At 37.2% G+C, this 19,620-nt stretch overlaps 10 protein-coding genes across 10 annotated transcripts; 4 read left to right on the top strand and 6 right to left on the bottom strand.

The window, feature by feature from the left end:
- Window position 1: 1 nt before the first annotated feature.
- Window positions 2–945, bottom strand: SOCG_01548 (ribosomal protein subunit L23). The gene has a single exon (XM_013164501.1). The coding sequence runs from the start codon at window positions 645–647 to the stop codon at window positions 162–164; it is 486 nt and encodes a 161-aa protein (XP_013019955.1). The 5' UTR covers window positions 648–945; the 3' UTR covers window positions 2–161.
- A 407-nt stretch (window positions 946–1,352) lies between these two features.
- SOCG_01549 (ATP-dependent RNA helicase Dbp10) lies at window positions 1,353–4,309 on the top strand. Its single transcript, XM_013164502.1, has 2 exons — window positions 1,353–1,640; window positions 1,817–4,309. The coding sequence occupies exons 1-2, from the start codon at window positions 1,394–1,396 to the stop codon at window positions 4,165–4,167; spliced, it is 2,598 nt and encodes an 865-aa protein (XP_013019956.1). The 5' UTR covers window positions 1,353–1,393; the 3' UTR covers window positions 4,168–4,309.
- Window positions 4,310–4,387: 78 nt separating this feature from the next.
- Window positions 4,388–5,983, bottom strand: SOCG_01550 (ATP synthase complex assembly protein Atp25; the record flags this gene model as incomplete). Its single annotated transcript, XM_013164503.1, has 1 exon — window positions 4,388–5,983. The coding sequence occupies one exon, from the start codon at window positions 5,981–5,983 to the stop codon at window positions 4,388–4,390; it is 1,596 nt and encodes a 531-aa protein (XP_013019957.1).
- Window positions 5,984–6,522: 539 nt separating this feature from the next.
- SOCG_01551 (adherin) lies at window positions 6,523–11,629 on the top strand (the record flags this gene model as incomplete). Its single annotated transcript, XM_013164504.1, has 8 exons — window positions 6,523–6,619; window positions 6,661–8,201; window positions 8,238–8,705; window positions 8,744–9,367; window positions 9,415–10,571; window positions 10,611–10,746; window positions 10,788–11,465; window positions 11,522–11,629. 8 exons carry the CDS (start codon window positions 6,523–6,525, stop codon window positions 11,627–11,629), a joined length of 4,809 nt encoding a protein of 1,602 aa, XP_013019958.1.
- A 609-nt stretch (window positions 11,630–12,238) lies between these two features.
- Window positions 12,239–13,226, top strand: SOCG_01552 (20S proteasome component beta 4). Its single transcript, XM_013164505.1, has one exon. It carries the CDS (start codon window positions 12,256–12,258, stop codon window positions 12,838–12,840), a length of 585 nt encoding a protein of 194 aa, XP_013019959.1. The 5' UTR covers window positions 12,239–12,255; the 3' UTR covers window positions 12,841–13,226.
- On the bottom strand, window positions 13,195–14,265 carry SOCG_01553 (ribosomal protein subunit L11). The gene is made up of 2 exons (XM_013164506.1): window positions 14,032–14,265; window positions 13,195–13,984 (listed from the first exon to the last, which is right to left on the bottom strand). The coding sequence occupies exons 1-2, from the start codon at window positions 14,051–14,053 to the stop codon at window positions 13,362–13,364; spliced, it is 645 nt and encodes a 214-aa protein (XP_013019960.1). The 5' UTR covers window positions 14,054–14,265; the 3' UTR covers window positions 13,195–13,361.
- A 299-nt stretch (window positions 14,266–14,564) lies between these two features.
- Window positions 14,565–15,883, bottom strand: SOCG_01554 (tRNA (guanine-N2-)-methyltransferase regulatory subunit Trm112). The gene is made up of 4 exons (XM_013164507.1): window positions 15,500–15,883; window positions 15,281–15,450; window positions 15,018–15,110; window positions 14,565–14,972 (listed from the first exon to the last, which is right to left on the bottom strand). The coding sequence occupies exons 1-4, from the start codon at window positions 15,513–15,515 to the stop codon at window positions 14,871–14,873; spliced, it is 381 nt and encodes a 126-aa protein (XP_013019961.1). The 5' UTR covers window positions 15,516–15,883; the 3' UTR covers window positions 14,565–14,870.
- Window positions 15,871–17,565, bottom strand: SOCG_01555 (translation initiation factor eIF3m). The gene is made up of 3 exons (XM_013164508.1): window positions 17,397–17,565; window positions 17,176–17,332; window positions 15,871–17,081 (listed from the first exon to the last, which is right to left on the bottom strand). The coding sequence occupies exons 1-3, from the start codon at window positions 17,445–17,447 to the stop codon at window positions 16,081–16,083; spliced, it is 1,209 nt and encodes a 402-aa protein (XP_013019962.1). The 5' UTR covers window positions 17,448–17,565; the 3' UTR covers window positions 15,871–16,080.
- Window positions 17,566–17,653: 88 nt separating this feature from the next.
- On the top strand, window positions 17,654–18,048 carry SOCG_01556 (ribosomal protein subunit S19; the record flags this gene model as incomplete). The annotated part of the gene is made up of 3 exons (XM_013164509.1): window positions 17,654–17,696; window positions 17,751–17,856; window positions 17,916–18,048. The coding sequence occupies 3 exons, from the start codon at window positions 17,654–17,656 to the stop codon at window positions 18,046–18,048; spliced, it is 282 nt and encodes a 93-aa protein (XP_013019963.1).
- Window positions 18,049–18,431: 383 nt separating this feature from the next.
- On the bottom strand, window positions 18,432–19,060 carry SOCG_01557 (uncharacterized protein; the record flags this gene model as incomplete). Its single annotated transcript, XM_013164510.1, has 4 exons — window positions 18,432–18,542; window positions 18,624–18,698; window positions 18,749–18,862; window positions 19,025–19,060. 4 exons carry the CDS (start codon window positions 19,058–19,060, stop codon window positions 18,432–18,434), a joined length of 336 nt encoding a protein of 111 aa, XP_013019964.1.
- Between the last annotated feature and the right edge of the window lie 560 nt (window positions 19,061–19,620).

Below are 19,620 nucleotides of genomic sequence, written 5' to 3' on the forward strand. Positions count from 1 at the left end.
TGTTCAGTTGGCTTAATTATTTCTACGATGGGGACGCAACATACAAAGACAAAAGTCCTACTTTGATTATTAGCCGTATATTTCAAAAATTAAGGAATAAAGGAAATGCTAAGTTGTGCAAAAGGAGAGAAGGGGGAAGACGTGACAAAGGATAACCTTTTTCAATGAATGCTTTTTAATAGACGAGATATCTTTTGCTGGGAAGTAGAGAATCCCGCATCCTTTAGCTTATTCAGTTCTTCATTAACACTTTTCATGTCAGGTTTTTCCAAAACCTTGGGATATCTGCTCAAAGTTTGAGCACTCGTGCCATCTGGCAAAGTATCACCAGCTTGCCACTCTCTCAAATCTTCTGGAAGTTTTGGATAAAGAAATGGCTCTTCCATTTCGACAATTGCGCGTTTAGTAGCTTGTTCTCTTCGGACTCGACCGTATTCGTCCCGGTAAAGCTTTCCTTGATAAATGTTGGTTTTCACAGAAAGGACTTTGAGGTTATAGACATGCAACAAATAGTCCCGGACATCAAATTTATTCACATTCAACGGAACACGAAATGCAGCAAAGTTTGGCGGCAAATTCAGACCTCGGTAGAGAATAAAAGGTATGTTAGGAAAATACACCAAACGCTTTCCGGCTACTTTACTCATCTTGTAGTATCAAATAAGGTATAATAAAAATCTAAACAAAATTGTATCTTGTTTATTACACGCAAAACGGACACGAATCGGGATCCTGTTTTGTCAACCAAAATCGGCTTCTAGGAAAAGATTGACACGAAAAAATTTGTCAATAAAAGAATATTTCCCACTATTGTTTATTAAAAATACAAATCAAGCCGAACGACGAAGAATTTGACTACCTCGTCAAATTTAGGTGAATTGTAAGTAGGTAGAACAGACTGACTGAGCAGCTAACCATGGTAAAGGTATCTCACGTTTGACGATCAGAATACTGAACAGAAGTTTGTTTTTTCTTTTTACTCTTCAAAATCAATTTTTTAAAAACAGAAAACTTGAAATATGAAAAAAGCACTAGGATGATACATAAAAGCTTTTATGTCCTGTGAAAAACTTAAACATTTGTCCCAATTCTTCTCACCTCATGTTGTAACAAAACAAAACAAAAACTATAGAGAACAAATCAGTAAAATCATCTTTAAAATAGAAAATACTCTTCATCTGAAATATTTATTTACTAAGCTCTAATATTTTACACCACGCTATTTCATTTATCGATTGTGAATGTTTGTTAATCAATTTACAAATTACGTTAGTATTCGATATATACATCTTTCAACATAAACTAAAATATCGTTGCCACTCATTATTCGCGTCTCTGTAGAAAGTAAGACACGCAAACTTCTCCCTACAACTGAACACTTGTCCTTTGCTCAATGTCTGGATTGCAGGCAGTTGACGAGGTAGATATTGCCGGTTCTTTGGCGCCTACGCCATTGAACTCTAAGCCTGATAGCCTTGGCGCAGGAATTGCAGACTCTTCCGAAGGAACCGAAGAAGCAAACAATGAGCCAGAAAACGAGGACGACGACGAAGCATTCATTGCTTCCAACATTTTAAAATCGAATAGAAAAACAAAAGGAAAAAAGCTTGGTGGCAAAGCTTCAAACTTTCAGGCAATGGGTAAGAAGAATGATGGTAGATGAATTTTGTGGAAGGGTGATGTTGCTTTTTTTTTCATTGCTATGTTTTTTCTATTAGAAAATCATGTAATTTTAAAAAAACAATGGAACAAACATTGCTAATATCCGTGCATTTACCGATTTTCTTGACCCCTTCAGTGACTAACAGAGGTTTAGGATTGAGTCAGAATGTCCTTCGTGCAATTATTAAAAAAGGATTTAAGGCTCCTACTCCTATTCAAAGAAAGACCATTCCTTTGGTTTTGGAAGGACGCGACGTAGTCGGTATGGCTCGTACCGGTTCAGGTAAAACGGCCGCTTTTGTTATTCCAATGATTGAACGGCTCAAGTCTACCTTAGCACAGTCAGGTACCAGAGCAATAATTTTGTCTCCGAGCCGTGAACTTGCTTTGCAAACCATGCGAGTTGTTAAAGATTTCAACAAAGGTGCTGACCTTCGGGTTGCTGCAATTGTTGGTGGTGTTAGTCTTGAAGAACAATTCAGTATTATGACTTCGAAGCCAGACATCATCATTGCTACTCCTGGTAGATTTATGCATCTTAAAGTTGAAATGAAATTAGAACTCAATGCAGTCGAGTATGTAGTGTTTGATGAGGCTGATCGTCTTTTTGAAATGGGTTTCGCAGCTCAGCTTACTGAGATTTTACATGACTTGCCCTCTTCTCGTCAAACTCTTCTATTCTCTGCTACTTTACCTCGCACTCTTGTTGATTTCGCTAAAGCCGGTCTTCAGGATCCCGTCTTGGTGCGTTTGGATGTTGAATCTAAAGTTTCTTCTGATCTTCAAAGCGCCTTTTTTTCCGTCAAGACGGCTGAAAGAGAAGCAGCTTTACTATACATTTTACAAGACGTTATCAAGTTAACGCTTAAGCGTGATATAAAGCCCGTGGTTTCTATGAGTTCCGAAAATCCCAAGAAACGTAAAAGGATCATGGAAGCTGTCAATCAAGGTAAATATTCTGGTTCTTCAGATGCTACACTTGTGTTTGTACCCACCAAGCACCACGTTGAGTATATTTCCAATCTACTTGTTCTTGCCGGTTATGCAGTCTCTACCATTTACGGCTCTTTGGATCAGGACGCCCGTACAAATCAGATCAACAACTTTCGACTTGGTTACACCAATGTGCTTGTTGTAACCGATGTAGCCGCTCGTGGTATCGATATACCGCTTTTAGCTAATGTTGTTAATTACGATTTTCCTCCCCAACCGAAAGTTTTCGTTCATCGTGTTGGTCGTACTGCTCGTGCTGGTCGAACTGGTTGGGCTTACACGCTAGTCCGTTCTGAGGATGCTGGCTACTTCATGGACTTGCAATTGTTTTTAAACAGGGAAATTGTAACCACTAATAAAAAGGTGAAAACTGCAGATGATTGTGACTTTACAAAGCAATTGGTTTTGGGAAGTTTACCAATGGCCTCTGTCTCAGAATTATTTGAATGGGTTCGACGAATTCTTGTTGAAGATGTTGAGATTGAGCAATTATCCAAAGTAGCTGCACGAGGTGAAAAGTTATACTTTCGTACAAGACCCGCATGCAGTCCTGAAAGTGCAAAACGGGCAAAAGAGCTAGCGAATACTAACGGTTGGAAATCAATAAACCCCTTGCTCGGTAATGCAACGAATATAGAAGCAGATTCACAATTTAGCGCTCTATTGGCGAAGGTTTCTTCCTTCCGTCCTTCTGAAACCATTTTTGAGATTGGTCAACGTGGACATCATCGCTCTGAAGCTGGCGAAATTATGCGCCAGCGAAGAAGTAAGATTAAACCAAAAGGCCCTCAAAATGGTATGGTTGATAAAGACGTAGTCGATGATACGGAAAGTCCAGCCATTGCAAATGATGAACCCGAGCTCTCTGAGACTGAACTTGAAAACACTTTTGAAACTCCTCAAAGTTTGAAAAAACAACAAAAAGAGTCTCATGACTATCGTGACAAAGAGTATTACATGTCTCACTATGCACCCAAAGAGAATATTCAAGAAAATGGATATGCCATTAATTCTGGTGAAAACTTCTCGATGGCAGCCCGTCATGCTATTCTAGATTTGACTACTGATGATGGATTCAGTCAAACGAACAGTGGTGGACAACGCTGGGACCCCAAGAAGAAGAAATTTGTTAATACTCGTAACGACGAAGATGGTTCTAGAGGTGTTAAGATTATTCGCGGTGAAAGTGGTGTCAAATTACCAGCTACGTACCGCAGTGGCAGATTTGAGGCTTGGAAGTCTAATAAAGCACAAGGCAGTAATAGTTCCATGCCATTAAGCGATAATGGTAATAAACAGTTCAAGCATAAACAAGTTAAAGCACCAAAACCCGCTGACAAATATCGTGACGATTACAAAGTCCGAAAGAATAGAGTCAAGGAAGCCAAAGAAAAGGGTATTGGTGTTACGGTTGGTAGTGAGCTTAAGTCAGCTTCCCAAATCCGAAAGGACCGTGAACTTAAAAATAAAAGAAAAGCTAAGACTGCTCGTCCATCCAAGAAACGCCGTTAGAAAAGGATGGGTTTGTTTTAATAACTTTTGGATGCTTATAATTATTTTTTTGTTAAAAGGTGTACTTTATGGGTAAAAAAACAGGACATATTGGTAAATAGGGAATCTTGGATGATGAATAAATTGATATCAGCATTAAATATTTATTAAAATGTAGCTGCTCGTAAAGAAGGGAGAATGTGATTACAAAGGTTTTGCAGAAAATTTCCCGGAGGACGGATTAATCGCCTCTACTTTTAGACGCTTGGATATATTTATGGACTGACCGGTATGAGTTGTCGTTTTGAAATGAGATCAAATCAAGACACCTCGACAGGTAAACCGCAATATCTTTTGAGGCAGCCAATTCAGGGGATTGGGATAGCATGTCTTCAAATATATTTGATAAAGCGTAAATTGCGGCTCGCTCATTTTTACTTTCGGCCACTAACCGAAAAATATGACAGTACATATCCTCGTCTAGCAAAATGCCAATGTTCGTTAATTTACTCCAACGAATCCATACATCTTTCCACCGATTGTATTTTGCAAAAACGTTAAGAATTAACATGTATGACTTCACGGTCATACTTATGCCGTGACGATACATAAGCTGTTCAGTTTTATAGATGCGAGGATCAAGATAATGAAAATCGCTCGTCTCAACCATGCATGAACAAATTAGACATTTGGACAAGATCCTTCTCAACTCAGTAATGTCAATAGGGGTCGTTTTCTGAATAGACGTATACAATGAGGTTAACAGTTGAATCCTATGACTGACAAGCTTTCTTGACGATTCCAAAGAATTAATGGACGGAGGAGCCGAAAGGGCTACGGCAGTTAACAAGGTATTCACATCTTGCACAGATACCTCAGAAGCCAGCCTGTCTAGTAGACTCTTGACATGATCAGAGAAGGATTCCAAAGAAAAACGGTCATCGTATGCAAGATACATCCTTCTTGCTTCTTCGAATGGATTTAAAGATTTTGTGAAAGATGCATTTTCTTTAGCGATTGAGTCGTTACGCATGCAAGATGTATGAAACTTTCTTCTATCTCCCGGAGAAGTACGGCGTTCAGAACTAATTTTCTTCTTATTCACTTGACGGAAGGAAGTAGAAGAAGAATCTTCATTCTCATGGTTTTCAGATAAAATCTGTTGTAAATCTTGATCAATAGTTTCTAGCTGATAGAACTCTCGTGCTTCTTTTGTAAATAAATGGATAATTACATTATAATTTTCAGGATGAATACATGTCCAATTTGTTTTTTGTGTGGACATCTTGTTATGCCAAGCTTCAGGACGTTTTAAGGCTCTGCGATTCAAAATTCTTTGTCGTGATAGATTAGGAAGACCCTGAATTTGAACCGTGCCAATTTTTAAGTCTTTTAGTTTTTGGGAGATGCCTCGGGTTACGGATATAACATGACCATCGTCGTTACATGTACCAAGAAGCATCAAGTCTGAAGTGCTCCAAGGTTGATCAGCGTTGGGACGTATAAACTTCAAATCGGAGACTAGATATTGATTGGACAAGGCTTTTAAAACTTCTTGAAGGAACTCGGGAGCCGCTTCTGGTAAAGGTGGTATTTCTGATGTGAATACATTTCTTTTCGGAAATGTCCTCTCGGCATATTCCACGTACCAAGGCCGGATAACCCCCTCTGGTGATTTTTCTAACTCAGAAGGCTTTGCATCTAAAGCTGGATTGTCTTGAGGTCCAGCGTCTGACTTTGAAGAAAAAAACCGATAGGATAAATGCCGAAGAGAATAACCATGTATGCGACACGCAAAATGCGAAGAAATGCGAAAACTTGATGGAAAGCTTTTCATATTGCTAAAAAGGTATCTTCAAATGATTGAATAGCCGATCTTGTTTTAAGCAAACTTCATATGAGTGTGAATACTCTCAGAAAGTCGTTTATTAAAAACAAACAGTGTCTTCAAGAATATATCTTTTCTTTCAAATCCTCTTTACTATTTAACTGTACGCACGTCTAGTAATGATAGAACCCCAAAATGAAACCGCGTACAACCAAAATACTTTGCTTCTGTACTGATTCAAAGAAACAAATCATAAGCTGGTTTCCATACGTAAAAATTCCTTTATATCCTTCAAAACAAACCTTTTTGAGTTATAATTCGGTTTGTTTACGCTTTTTTTCACTAAACAGGTTTTGTTTCCACGTAAATAGAAGGGCACTAGGTATAACGAGATTTGGTGCTCTCACTTTACTAGTTAGTGTGTTTTAGTGTATTTCAAAAATAGTTCTTCTTTTAATTTAAGAAAATGAAACATTACTTCTTTGTTTTATTACATTCAATAGAGGCTCCATTTATCAACCATAAACAATGCTTTAATACTCTTAAAAATGACGCCGAAAAAACCCGAAGGACCCAATTCACCATTTATTTTATTAGAGGCTTTAAAATATACACCATTAGTTTCGTCTATACCTCTTAGCAACGGTAAGTGTTGAACCAAGACGCGTATGCTGACGCGAAAATAGGTACTGAAAATGCAGTTCCTCCAAGGTCGGTAGCAAGCAATACACCTTTATGCATGTCCCCAGAAGAAAATGGATTAATGCAGCGATACTTAGATCTTTTGGAGCCAAACATGCAAGATGTGTCTGACGTGCAACAGCTTCAATTTTATAAAGACGCGCTCGCTCCCATGCTGGAAAATGTTCCCATGCCTAGCATACGCATTCCTACATCTAAGCAACCCAATGACGATTCATCTACTTTTCCAACTTCTTTGTTGAACCCTTTAACAGAGTCCTTACTGCAGCCTTCTGAGGTTGAATTTGTTCCCACAGATGTTAACTTAAGTGCATCTTCATCTTTCACTGACTCAACTTCTGCATCTGTAAGTCCTTTTGTTTCCAATAAGGATGCTCTCAGAAACTCAGAGGTTCCTCGAAGTCCCTCGACAGCTCGAATTCTTAGAGCTGTTGAATTTAAAAGCCCTAGTCGAGCATTTTCACTTACATCTACACCTAAAAAACGTCAGATCTCAGAAAGTGGAAGCGTCCCTAGTACTCCTTCTTCGAAAATTCAAAGGCTTCAGGATGTTATAGAGAAGCAAGTGCGTGATACCCAGTTGGTTTTGGATGGCATCCTACATACGGACTCAAAAACCTCTGAATGTTATGTATCCTTCACAGGATCCAACGTTAAAATATTATCTGCGGAATGTATTGAGAGGATATCTATTTCCTTGGCAAAGTTGAGCTCATTAGGGGATTGTAATAAATTACTCAAAGAAGAAGATGCCATTTCTCTTAAAATGATCTTGGAATCGAGTCTGAAAAGTTTGGACTCTGTAAACGATTCTGTTGAGGATGCCGATGATGATCTAATATATTCCAAAGTTGATTATTTATTAAAAAATATATCTCTCATATTCCAAGAACTCTATACGCTGCCTTCATTTAAAAAGCTGCAAAACGAGGAATCCTTTTTATTTATCCTTGATACCCTTCATTCCTTAATTGAGTATTTTTACTTAAAGACAATGACTAGCGTTGATATGGGCATAATTGAAGGCTTCGAGGAATCTAATTATCGTTCATTTTTATCCCTTACCCAAAAGATTGCTCATGCATTTACTCTATTGTCCAAAATTGTACATACTATTCCTTTGTCTGAAGCTGTTGTTATCAAAATTGTCTTTCTGTCCATGAAAACGATTACAGTGGATTCTACAATGAAAGAAAAACCATCTTTAATTCAAAATCTTCCATTGGACATTCTTAAAGTTCCCCTGTTTGATACGCTTCAGTTCATTTTCAACTTATACCCTGCTCAGCGTGAATTTGTGCTGCAAGAAGTACTTGCTAACTTTGCTCTGTTACCTACTGCTCGATCAACTTCTAGAACCTATAAACTGTCAAATGGAAAATCAGTTCAGTTGTATTCCACTTTACTGGTTCGATTGCTTCAGGCATGTACTGTAAGGCATCTTCCAGAGGATTCATCGTTCACGACCGATGACCCCGCAAAGGATTTAGTCAACTCTGAGAGTTGTCAATCCCATCTGAGATCTGTAAGTTCTTAATTTCAACATATAACTAATTTTTAGGTTGATGCTTCACTCTCTAAATCGAGACATGAAGAGTATAGAGTCGCAAACCATATCGTTGGTTATTTACTTGAAAGGTCGTTAAGGCAAACGAGATCTGATATAAATAATTCATTTGTAACATTGACAAGAATTATGCTAGAAGATTTGCTTAACATGCTTACTGTACCCGAGTGGGTTGGCACAGAAACCCTAGTTAGACAGTTCGCATTGAATCTTATTATGATGATAGTGAAAGAAAAGAACTCTGTTACCACAAAGAACACCGCTCTAGATTTTTTCAGTGTCATTGTAAATAAACTGTTGACAACATTCGATATATCTCTATTCGAAAAATATGACCTGCCGGTACCTTCGAATTTTAATGATCCAAATTGTTTCTTAAGCGGCGTACCTCGTTATGAAGGCATTACTTCGACTTGTCTGGCGTATCTCAACACTTTGTGCGGCAAGGACGATTCTCTTGAGGTAAGATTTTTTACATTCTGTACTTGCTAAACGTTTAGAATATTGTTCCGTATACGCTGAATCAATGGATCTCTTTTCTCTTTCAGATTAGAAAGGCTTCAAGTGACCCAGAATCCAATTACCTCATTGACAAAGTTCTTTTGAAAAGCTCAAACTTGAACATGGATTCCATTATGGATTCAAACGTTTACACAGACCATGAGATTATTCATGATTATTTTGTTCTTTCTTTATATCGTTCTTCTTTATACTTGAACTTGAAATTTTTTGTATCACTAATTATTGGATTTCTTGACAGCCCCCAAACTAGTTTACGAACGAAGAGTTTAAGGATCATCAGCCAAATGAAGTCTATTCCAGCTATACTTCATGCACACCCAGAAGTTTTATCTCAGGTAATTTCTAAGGTAGCTGATCCGTCCGCTTTTGTTCGAGATACTGTCTTGGATTTGTTGAGTACATACATGATGGACTTCAAAGAAACCGTTAACCAGCTATACGTATTTGTCGCAGCTGGGGTGTCCGATAGCTCTGTAAGTGTTCGGAAGCGCGCAATAAAACAACTTGCAGATATATACGAAGTTACTAGTAGTATAAACATTCGATGTGATATTTGCATAAAGTTACTATCGAGGATGAATGATGAGGAAGAGAATATTACCGTAAGTTAGCAAGAGATGTTGCATGTATACTAACATTGAAACATTAGGAATTAAGTCTTCACACCCTCGACTCCTTGTGGTTTAATAACGCTTACTTATCTATTGATCCTTATAAAAAATATGATGAGTTGAGCTTTCTGGAAAAGCAAAAAATAAAAGTTCACTACCGCTCATTACTAAAGCTTTCTTCAGATCCGACACCCGCATTGCATGTTTCTCTGGTAACGACATTAAAGAAAATGCTTACGTCAAAAGAAAACGAACTAAGCAAAGACTTTTGCTCACGCATTTGTTTCCTCCTTTCCTTTTTATTTACCTTATTAATCGAGGTAGCAACGGAGGACGAGGGTGATAGTTTTGAAGTGGGACTTTTACATGAAACAATGAGTACTCTTTTTGTTCTTTCTCGTTCTTTTCCTTTTCTATTTCATTACTCGCAACTACAAGTTCTCAAACCATATTTGAAATCGGCTTCAACCATTGAAGAGCAACGGTTATTATACTACGTTGTAGCCATTTTTCGACAAGTTCTACCTCGTCAAAAAGATATTCCAGAAGTGTTTTTGCGTAATCTCGAAGCTACCATGTTTCAAAGACTTACCAAGGCAGGATCTGCCACATTAAAAGAAATGATACCTTGCTTATGTTATCTATTGAGTCACCTAAATGATGATCAAAGGCTTTATAAAATTATAGGTTCTTGTATAAGAACACTTGAAGAAACGAGAAAGAATGATTTTTCTTCATTGAAGGCCTTTCGTTTAATAGAACTTATCGGACTATTTGCTAGGTTTGGAAAACTTGAAAAAGTAGAAGCCGATTGGACAGGAATTTTTCCTTCCAGTAAAGGCGAGAGCAGCAATGTTTATGCGCTATTGCTTGATTATATGGATCAACTTCTTGCATCGTCTAGTGATGAGTTGCGTATACATGTAATTGAAAACATGACAAATGTTGCCTTAGCCCAACCCACGTTGTTTACTTCTCCAAAATTGCTAAACATTTTAGACAAAATTTTTGAAGAAAACAGTGTTGATTGTGTCTCAGTTATTTTTAGATCATTCTTGGAACTTTTAGCAGCTGATGAGGATCTCATTACAGAAGCCGATGAAAAACTGGAAAGTAGAAACCAAAAAAATCCTAAGCGCGAACAGGTGAATGTAGACATGCTTAAAGGTTTTACAGAAAAACAATGGACCGAAGGGTAAGCTCGCACTGTTTTTGATAATACTAACTCTGTTAGCGTGAGTGCTTGTTTAATGCAAAAATATTTATCAAATATCTTGGATTCTTGCTTTTCAAAGGAATTAAGTTTTGCTCTTCTCGCTTTGGAGATATTACAACATATTATTCACCAAGGACTTGCGAATCCCAGATTGGTAAGTTGTACGTTTGGGCATACGATATCTAACGCCATTAGTGTTTTCCAGTTATTGTCGCCTTGGAAGCTACTGAAGTTAAAGAGGTAAAACAGGTGGTTATCAACTTACATACAGAGTTGCTTCAAAAACACGAGTCCCTAGTTGATGGATTGTATGCGCAAGCAGCAAGTTTAATGTTTTCTTCCAAAAGTTTCCCAGAAAATTATGTTTGTACTATCGAGGATACTTCCGCATTTCAAGACATGTATAACGTTGTACTATCAACGAAAAACACTAGATCAAGAAGGAAATTTATAATGCAAATGCTGAAACTTTTAGAACATGAAAATGGAAATTTAGCTAATATCTCACACGAAAAGATTCTGTTTTTTAATTTCTGTTGTTCGGCAATGGGTGGAATTAAATACTTGAGCCTTGACGAGCCGTTAATGATTCTTCAAGTTATTGATACCGTATTAGCAACGATTGGACCAACCATTACTGAATGGATGAAGGGACATTTTGAAGAGCAATACAAATATTTTTCAGGAGTCCTACTTTGCAATTTCATCCACCTAAAACGATACCTGAAGTCTGTTTATACTATAACAGATGAAAAGGTACACAACTTTGATGCTAGCAAAACGTTCCGAGATAAGAAGGTTCCACTCAGAAACAACGGTCTTAAGACCGAGTTATTACATCCAGACAGCAAGAGAGAGGATGTAGCAAATATGGTAAGTGAAAATGAGATCAATTCAATTCAAGCAAGCGCTAACCTGATCTTTAAAAGTGTATCCAAATGTTTGAAGATGAGAATATATCAACTGATCCTATCGTGAAAGACGATTTAGATGCTCCGGAAGAAGTACAGCCAGGAGAAGCAGGAGTGAATGAATAGAAAAAGCACATCAGTTTTTGTTCAGTTTTCCCAATTTACGATCTTTAATATCCATTCAATATGGATCCTTATTTATGGTTTTATTTTCTGCGGTATTATTTCTTTATTATATTACAATTTACTTTTTCGCTTTTTAAGTTATTTCGTTTGCATCAGTCTAAATATATTCGGATATCATCCTTTTTTTATGTGTTCAGCTATGGAAGCTTCACTGAAAAGTTCATTACACTGTTCTACATTTCATGATATTTTTCACTTTCATATGGCTTCTCATGGCTCTACGTAAATGGCTTCAAGGACCGTTATAAAGAAAGTATTAATAATGAAAATAGAATAATCACTTACATCTTGTACTATATATTCTGTGGAAATGCTTATATGGTAGCGCGTCAAGAAAAGCCCACCACAGCGACGATGAACAGTTAATCAAACTTCAATGCACAAAAATCAAGAAAAGTAATTTATTTTAGAAATATTAACTAATAAAAATCAAAGAGAAATTCATTGAATTTTGGTTGAATAGCTTAAGAGTGTTTTGGTGTTGTATCGCTATTGTAATATTACAAGACCATGCCTCAGGACCACACATCCATCACTTAACCTAAACCAAATAGAAAGACAACATAATGGAAGCATTGTTAGCAGTCCAAGGAAAGGATTTTATACTTACCGCTTCTTCTGGATCAGCAGTACGTGGAATTACTGTCCTAAAGTCCGGAGATGACAAGAGCGAACAGTTGAATAGTCATAATTTGATGTTATACTGTGGTGAAGCCGGAGATACTTCGAACTTTGCAGAATACATTTCAGCAAACATCAATTTATATACTTTAAGAAACAACTTAATTTTGAGTCCTGAAGCCACAGCATCTTTCACTAGAAAACAACTCGCTACTTCTCTTCGCTCACGCAAGCCATACATGGTTAATCTATTATTAGCTGGATACGACACTGAAAAAGAAGTTCCCCAACTTTATTGGATTGACTATTTGGCGACTTGTGTTCGTGTTCCTTATGCATGCCAGGGATACAGTTCTTTCTATTGTTTGTCTTTGTTTGACCGTTACTACAAGCCAGATCTCTCGCTTGATGATGCCATTCACATTATGAAATTATGTTTTGATGAACTGCAAAAACGTATGCCTATTGACTATAAGGGATTTATCTGTAAAGTTGTTGGCAAGGATGGTATTCATGAAATTTCCCTTTAAAATAAAAAGCCTTTACATGCTAGAATGAATTACCATTAACGACCCTCATATATCTCAAATGTACAAAGCTTTGCAATGGATTGGATCAACCCTTCTTGTCGCGTTATGTTTAGAATTCCTAGCTGCATGTTCCGTTCTTTTACTATTCTTTTTCCGACTATTTTATGCTTCAAAGTGTATATTTTGTATTCCCAGCAGTGTTTTTCGATATTTGATAAATGTTAAGTTAAAGCTACTTTGTAGTATTTGTGAAAAAACATATGTAGATTGTGCTTGTGGAGTATTGAAAAAGTAAATTTACCAGCTATTGGAATGAAGTCTTTGTGTACGTATCCAATCAAGGAATTTGTTACATAATGAAATGTATGGTGAAAATAGCATTGTACAACGGTTTGTAAAATTAATAATTGACTGCAGTAGGTTTGGGGATGTAGAAATGAAACGGTGAAAAGAAATTGAACATGATAATATATGTTGAATCAAAATGCTCCTGTATAGTTAAGCCAAAAACAGCCCAGAATTTAGTTCTCCCTTCGTTCAAGAGTATAGGCGACATCACCTCGAGCCATGTCCAAAAGCCGCTTGACTTGCTGAGCAGGTTGTGATAGCAAAGAAAGAAGACTTGCTTGTAAATCTTTATGAGAGGGGATTTTAGATATTGAGTCAATTTGAAAGTAATCAAACCCTTCGGATTCCAATCGACCACCGAGTAAAACCATTTTGCTTTGATATCTTTTCAATGCAGTTAGACATCCGCGAATGCTTTCGGGTGCTACATTTGGTCCCAGAGCAAAAACGGCAAGGGGACCAGCAAACAAGTCATCGATGTCAAGCTTGATACGCTTGGCATTCTTATGAGATGCCACAGTATTAGCCGCAGAAAGATCGACACTGCCGTCGGCGCCCTTTGGCATGCTTTCGTATACGTGCAACGCATGTCGGAAAATAGAGCCGGAAATTATTTTCAAGCTGGCATCAGGAGCATGCTTTTTTAGTTCATTACGAAAATTTCGAGACTCAGAAGGAAGAAGATTGTTATGTTGTAAGAGCAAAAAGTTCGGAGATTGCTGTAGCAATGACACGTATTGGGAATGCAAGACTGATTTACGCAGTTCAGGAGATTTAAAAGAGTTCAGTGCAGCACCTGTATAATTTGTTAGCAATGGCTGTTAAATTTTGAATTTTCCATACGTGTTACCATAGAACACTTCATTCTTTATGAACGGCCTTAAAGATACTAGGGGATGTATTATATTAGTTTTTAAGAAAGATATAACATCAAAAAGTGAGCTTCTTGATGATTTTGGGTGAGTTCAATTGACTTCCTTAGTTTAGGCACTGACTCCTTAGATATTGTGAAAATAGGCAGACACAGTAAGTAGTAGTTTAAGGCAGATGGGAATGCTCTGCCAAGTCACTAAAACTTTCAGAAAACAGTAAAATTATAACATTAGAAGAAAAGGAAATAAATTAAATTTTAGAACCCAAAGATGATCTATTCCAGATGTTTGCCAAACGCCCTGAACTGAGTAATGATTGTATAGTACGGAGGATATTAAGTACTTATTTATTAAGTAAATTCTCTAATCAAGTTTAGATATAGTAGTAACTACGGTGGATTCTACTTTATATTCGGCAGGGCAATTTGAGTTGACTTTAGTTACTACATAGTGCTCTATTACAGAAGTTCACGATCAGTATATTTTAGGTTGATAAAGACAAGATGGAGTAAAAGGCTTTATAATTTTTGAAATAAAGGAAAGGTGCAGGTGCTTCCAAAATGATCACTGGCATTTTTTTTTTTCTATTGTAAAAGTTCGATCTAATTGTACCATTGCTAAAAAGAGATAATTTCTGTTATTGAAAGAAACATCATGACGAAGTAATATGTGCAAGCAGCGATCCTTCGTATATTTTTCCTTGTAGCAAAGAGCCGCCTTTCTTCGGAACCCTTTGTACTGTATGCTCAGAATACCCTAAAATCCATTCTATTCCGATGTCCCAATGAAAATCACTAGTAACAAATCGTACTAAATTTCTTCTTCGGAGAGAAGCATGTTTGGTATTCCTTCGAAAACAGGATATATATGACCACAGTTTCCACAGGTCATTTTAGCCTCTGTAATTTCAGTCTTCTTCTGTTAGCAACTAATTACAAACATCAGTGATTTGCTTACCTCTAGTAAAACATTATGAAGTGATTTTAATAGAACTTCATCTGATTCCTCCGTCAACTCTGGCTTCTCCTCGGGAAGACTGTTATTTCCCAACTATGAAAATTCGTTAGTCATTATCAAAAAAAAAAAAAGAAAAAAGAAAAAAGAAAAAAAAATTGTCTAGAAAAACATAGAAATGTTGGAGTAATGCTCAAAAATCCCCATGATATTGACAATGTACACCAACAAGTCAAATAGGCTGTTGTCCCTTCCAATTATCTTACCTGTCTTGTACTAATTAATAAAGCATTCCAATCAACTCGAGGAATAATATTGCGTAAAAATTCAGGTTTCAGCTCCATTTGTTGGATAGCCAACTTGGCATCTTCAATCTTTAAAGGAAATGCTTCAGCGGTGCTGCTGCAGCTCTTGTTTGAGCAGGTAAGAAAATTAACTAAACATTCTTGTTAGGAAACAAAATCATAGTAACCATTCTTCTATACCAGTCAACAATTTCATTTTTAAAGCAGTTTGTTATGTGGAAATGAAGAATACGAGGAAAAAGTAAATCGTTTTAAAAAAGAGTCCCGATAATTAAACTTGTCTTCCTTTTAAATGTTTTATAAATAACGCTCAAGGGCTAGATAGTGAAAATATACAGGATTGAAAAAATTTTGGAGAAATGTCAGGTTAGTGAAACCAGCTGCGAAATCCTTAGGCATTCAAATCCATACAAACTCCAACAAGATTCTCTACTTTTTTCCGGCTTCATACTTTTGACAGGTAGAAAAATATATATATATATATATATTACAACATCTGAACAGAAAAAATTTCTTGCCTTTTATGAAAGAGCAATTTTATGATTTTGGTGGTAAAGTATTTCAAGCTGTATAGCCTAGTTTAATAATAATAATGAATTAAAAATCACTAGAACTCTAGTTTAAATTTTCGACTTGATAAATACGAAACTGTTTTGTACTATAGCTAGCAAAAGGAGATGCCCTAGTTGTTTACGATACATGAATCAAGATGCCCATCCTCATATATTTTCAAAATACAAAATACTAAATAAAAAGATAATCTACTCAGATGCAGAAACACCAGCATGTTCTCTACCACCCTTCTTGCTGGTAGCTAAGGTATAGTTAGAAAGGGGCTGGTCCATAACTTGCAACATGTATTGCAAGCTAGAACTCCATTTAGCAAGTCTCTCGTGTAAAGAGATCCACTCGTGCTTTCCGAAAACACGGTAAGAGCTTCTGTGAATTACGAAAGTTTGATTAAGTTGTGACATGCGACCTTCGACGAGACCAGCGCGAATGACATCGATAATCCAGAGTTCAACTTCACTTTCATCAGTTTGGAGTACCTTAGCAATGTCCTTGTAAGATAAGACATTATTGGGAGCTTGGGTAGCGAGAGAAGCAATGGTCAAAAGCTTCATTTTACGAGTAATGGCCTCTTGGTCAAACTTTTCTTGTTCGCAGTAAGAACGGTTGGTATCAATCCAAGAGAGGAAGTCTTCAATCATACCACCAGACAAAATGCCGAGCAATTGTAAAGTAGCTTGTTGGAGTTGTTGGATAGCAGGTAGGGTGACAATGTCGTCGTAGAAGAAATATTTGGGGCTGTTGACCGTACGTTGTACTAATTCACGGACTGCTTCGTCGGTATTGGAAGGAGCCATCTTGACTGCCTCTAAGAGGAAAGCAAAAGATTGCTCTTCATCGTAAGCTTGAATGGCTTTTGAAACAAATATGTTAAAGGCGCGCTGGTCAGAAACGGGCACGCCAGCTTGGTGGAGCCATTCAGGGAAATAAACAAAGTAGGGAGAAAGCAAGTGGTAAAGATTAAATCTTGTAGTGATAGTTACAACACTGTTTAAGATGTGTAAACGGGCATGTTGACGATCTTTGATGGAGGCATTAAACAGAGTGCTGAGTACACTGAGGACAAGAGGAGCAAAGGAAGAATTTTGTTCTACGATAGACTCCAAAACCTGGCAGAACTTGACAACTTGTTCTTCATACACAGTCGATTCTTGTAAGAGACTAATGAAGACATTCATCATAGGTTCAAATTCTAATGTATGTTAGTGTCACTGCTTTAAAAAGTTTTTTTTTTGGTAGGAAAAAAAAGGTGAATAAAACCATTCTAACCGATTAAAGACGCTTACCCTTTTCAGGAATTTGAGAAAGCAACGATAACCGGCTTAAAAGAAAGCTCAAAGTTTCATTGACATTTTCGGAAGCTAAAAATTCCTTGCATTTTTCAAAGACATTTTTTTCTTGATTGGCTTCTAGTTGATCTAAGAAAACAGCCAATTCTTCCACCTATACCTCAAAATTAGCCAAATTTTTTCCCAAAAAAAAAGATATCGCTTTTAAATCTTCATACCTGTTCTTCTACGGAGGAATCTACAACCAAAACAAAATCAGAGGCTTCCATCTCTGCACGAAAAGATTAATTTGCAAGTAAAATGGCAAAAGTTCGTGGTTGGTGGTTGTTGGTAGGAACGCCTGGCGCGCAAGTGGTGTAGCAGTACGACGGCCCTAGCAGGTGTTGGTGGTGAAGGTGGAAAAGAAAAACATGTTACCTAAGGAAGAGACCGAATAAAACAAAGATATCCTTAAAGTCGATGACCTGCCAAGAACATGCTTGCAAACAGAATCCTCAGAGCAAGGTCTATTTGGAAGGGTAAGAAGAGAAGAAAGCGGAGAATAAGAGGATAAAGGAACTAATTTGGGATAGGGCCAAATGTTGTCGATTTCGGCGTGGATTTGGGGGAAGCTATAAAATCGCAAACTCCCGTTAAGACCATGGTGCGTTCAGCGACGATTTTACCAAGGATGGTTGGGTAAGAAGAGGCAAATGGGATGTTGAAAAAGAAAATAAAACTAATTGTATCTATTTCAGAGCTCAATTTCTCGTACACAACGGCAAAAACTATGCCTCTGTCAATGTAACCGAAGACATGATTGGACATAAATTAGGAGAGTTTGCTCCTACAAGAAAGGCATTCCATTACCGTCAAACGAAAAATCGGTAATTTTATAACATGTATGATCTTTTGGTTTTCCAACTATGGTACTGATCGATTGCAAAGGAAGGGAAGGACTAGAAATGAAAAGCGTCGTGTCGTATCGTATCGTGTATCGTACTTGTTGGATACATGAAGGAGGAAGAATATAAAGGCAAGGAAAAGAACGACTACTTGTATGAAGATGCAAAACAATCTAAGCATTTGATTGATAGATACCTAACCTAAATGCAACTATGAAGCAATGAAATCCAGAATCCAAAACAAGTCCAGCGGTATAAAGGGGTACCAAAAAGGCGGTAAGGAAGTAGAGTGGGTAGAAAGGAAAGAAAGACGATAAGAATTAAGGTGTCTTTAGGGGGACAGCAGTAGAAAAGGAAAGAAGTAATCGATTACTTGCTACTCTTTTTATCCTTTTTAGAGTCCTTCTTTTTTGTCTCTTTTTTTGAGGGAGCTGATTCTGCAGAGGCGACGGAGGAGCCCATGGCGGCTTCGCGTTCATGCTAGAAGGATTGCAAGTTAGTAAAGTAGGGCAAAATACGAAATACAAAAGAATGAAGGAGAAAACCTGAAAGTGAACGTACAGCTAATTGTAATTTGGATTTGATTCGATCGTCCAATTCGTAAGCGACCTTGTTTAAAATTTGATGTAAATCATCCTGTAGAAAGGTTAGAAAGGAAGGAAGGACTAAAGGGGGAGGAAACATACGGAAGATTCGGCAAATTTTTTTCCTTTCTTTTTTCCCTTTTTCTGAACCTTTGCTTGGGGATTGCTAGAGGTATTCAACTGAGGAATGTCTAGGTCTTGAATAGGGATGGAAGGCTAAAAATGAAAGCAAATGTTAGATGGTGAAAATTTCAAAAGCAGGTAAAAAACAGAGAATAGAAGAAATGATTGTTTGAGGATGGATATCAAACACAAGAACAAAAGACGAGAAGCACCCATTCGCAAAAATCAATCTTGAATCACATTTTCCAAACATACCTGTTTCTTCTTGCTTTTAGCGGCAGCGGCGACCATGGTCAAGGTTTATAAAAGGAAAAAAGCAAAAATACAAGTTTCAATTGCGGAATCTTTACCACAACGACAACGATTTGCTTTAGTAGGCCTTTCTCGTAGACCAAGCTGGCGAATCTCTTTCAGTTGGTTTCGGTGAAAAAGGTTACCGAGTTTACCGAGTCTTTTCCGAAGGAAAAATAGAATTGGAATAAAAGAAGAGAGAGCGAGGAGAGCTAAAATGCATTTTCCTGAATGATTTTTTGTTGAAAAAAAATTCGCTTCTTGATTAGATAATAGTTTGTAAAGTTGGGCTGGGCTGGGCTGGGCTGGACGTATGAAAATAAACAGGAGAATAAATGTACAAGTCAACGTCAGACAGAACGAGAGTCTATGAGAGGGAAGGATTCAAAACAAAGAAAAGAAAAGAAAATAAAGCCATGTTTTGAATGTTAAAATTGTTTTTCTCGTAATTAGATTGAAAGAAACCAGAGAATCCGGTGGCAGAAGAAATAACTTGCAATGTTATTTTGTCTTCGCTTAGCTTGAGTTTATAGAGGAAAAGAAGAAAACTTGGAATGAAG

The sequence above is a fragment of the Schizosaccharomyces octosporus genome (assembly GCF_000150505.1).
Source record: "Schizosaccharomyces octosporus yFS286 unplaced genomic scaffold supercont6.3, whole genome shotgun sequence".
In the NCBI taxonomy this organism is placed as follows: domain Eukaryota; kingdom Fungi; phylum Ascomycota; class Schizosaccharomycetes; order Schizosaccharomycetales; family Schizosaccharomycetaceae; genus Schizosaccharomyces; species Schizosaccharomyces octosporus.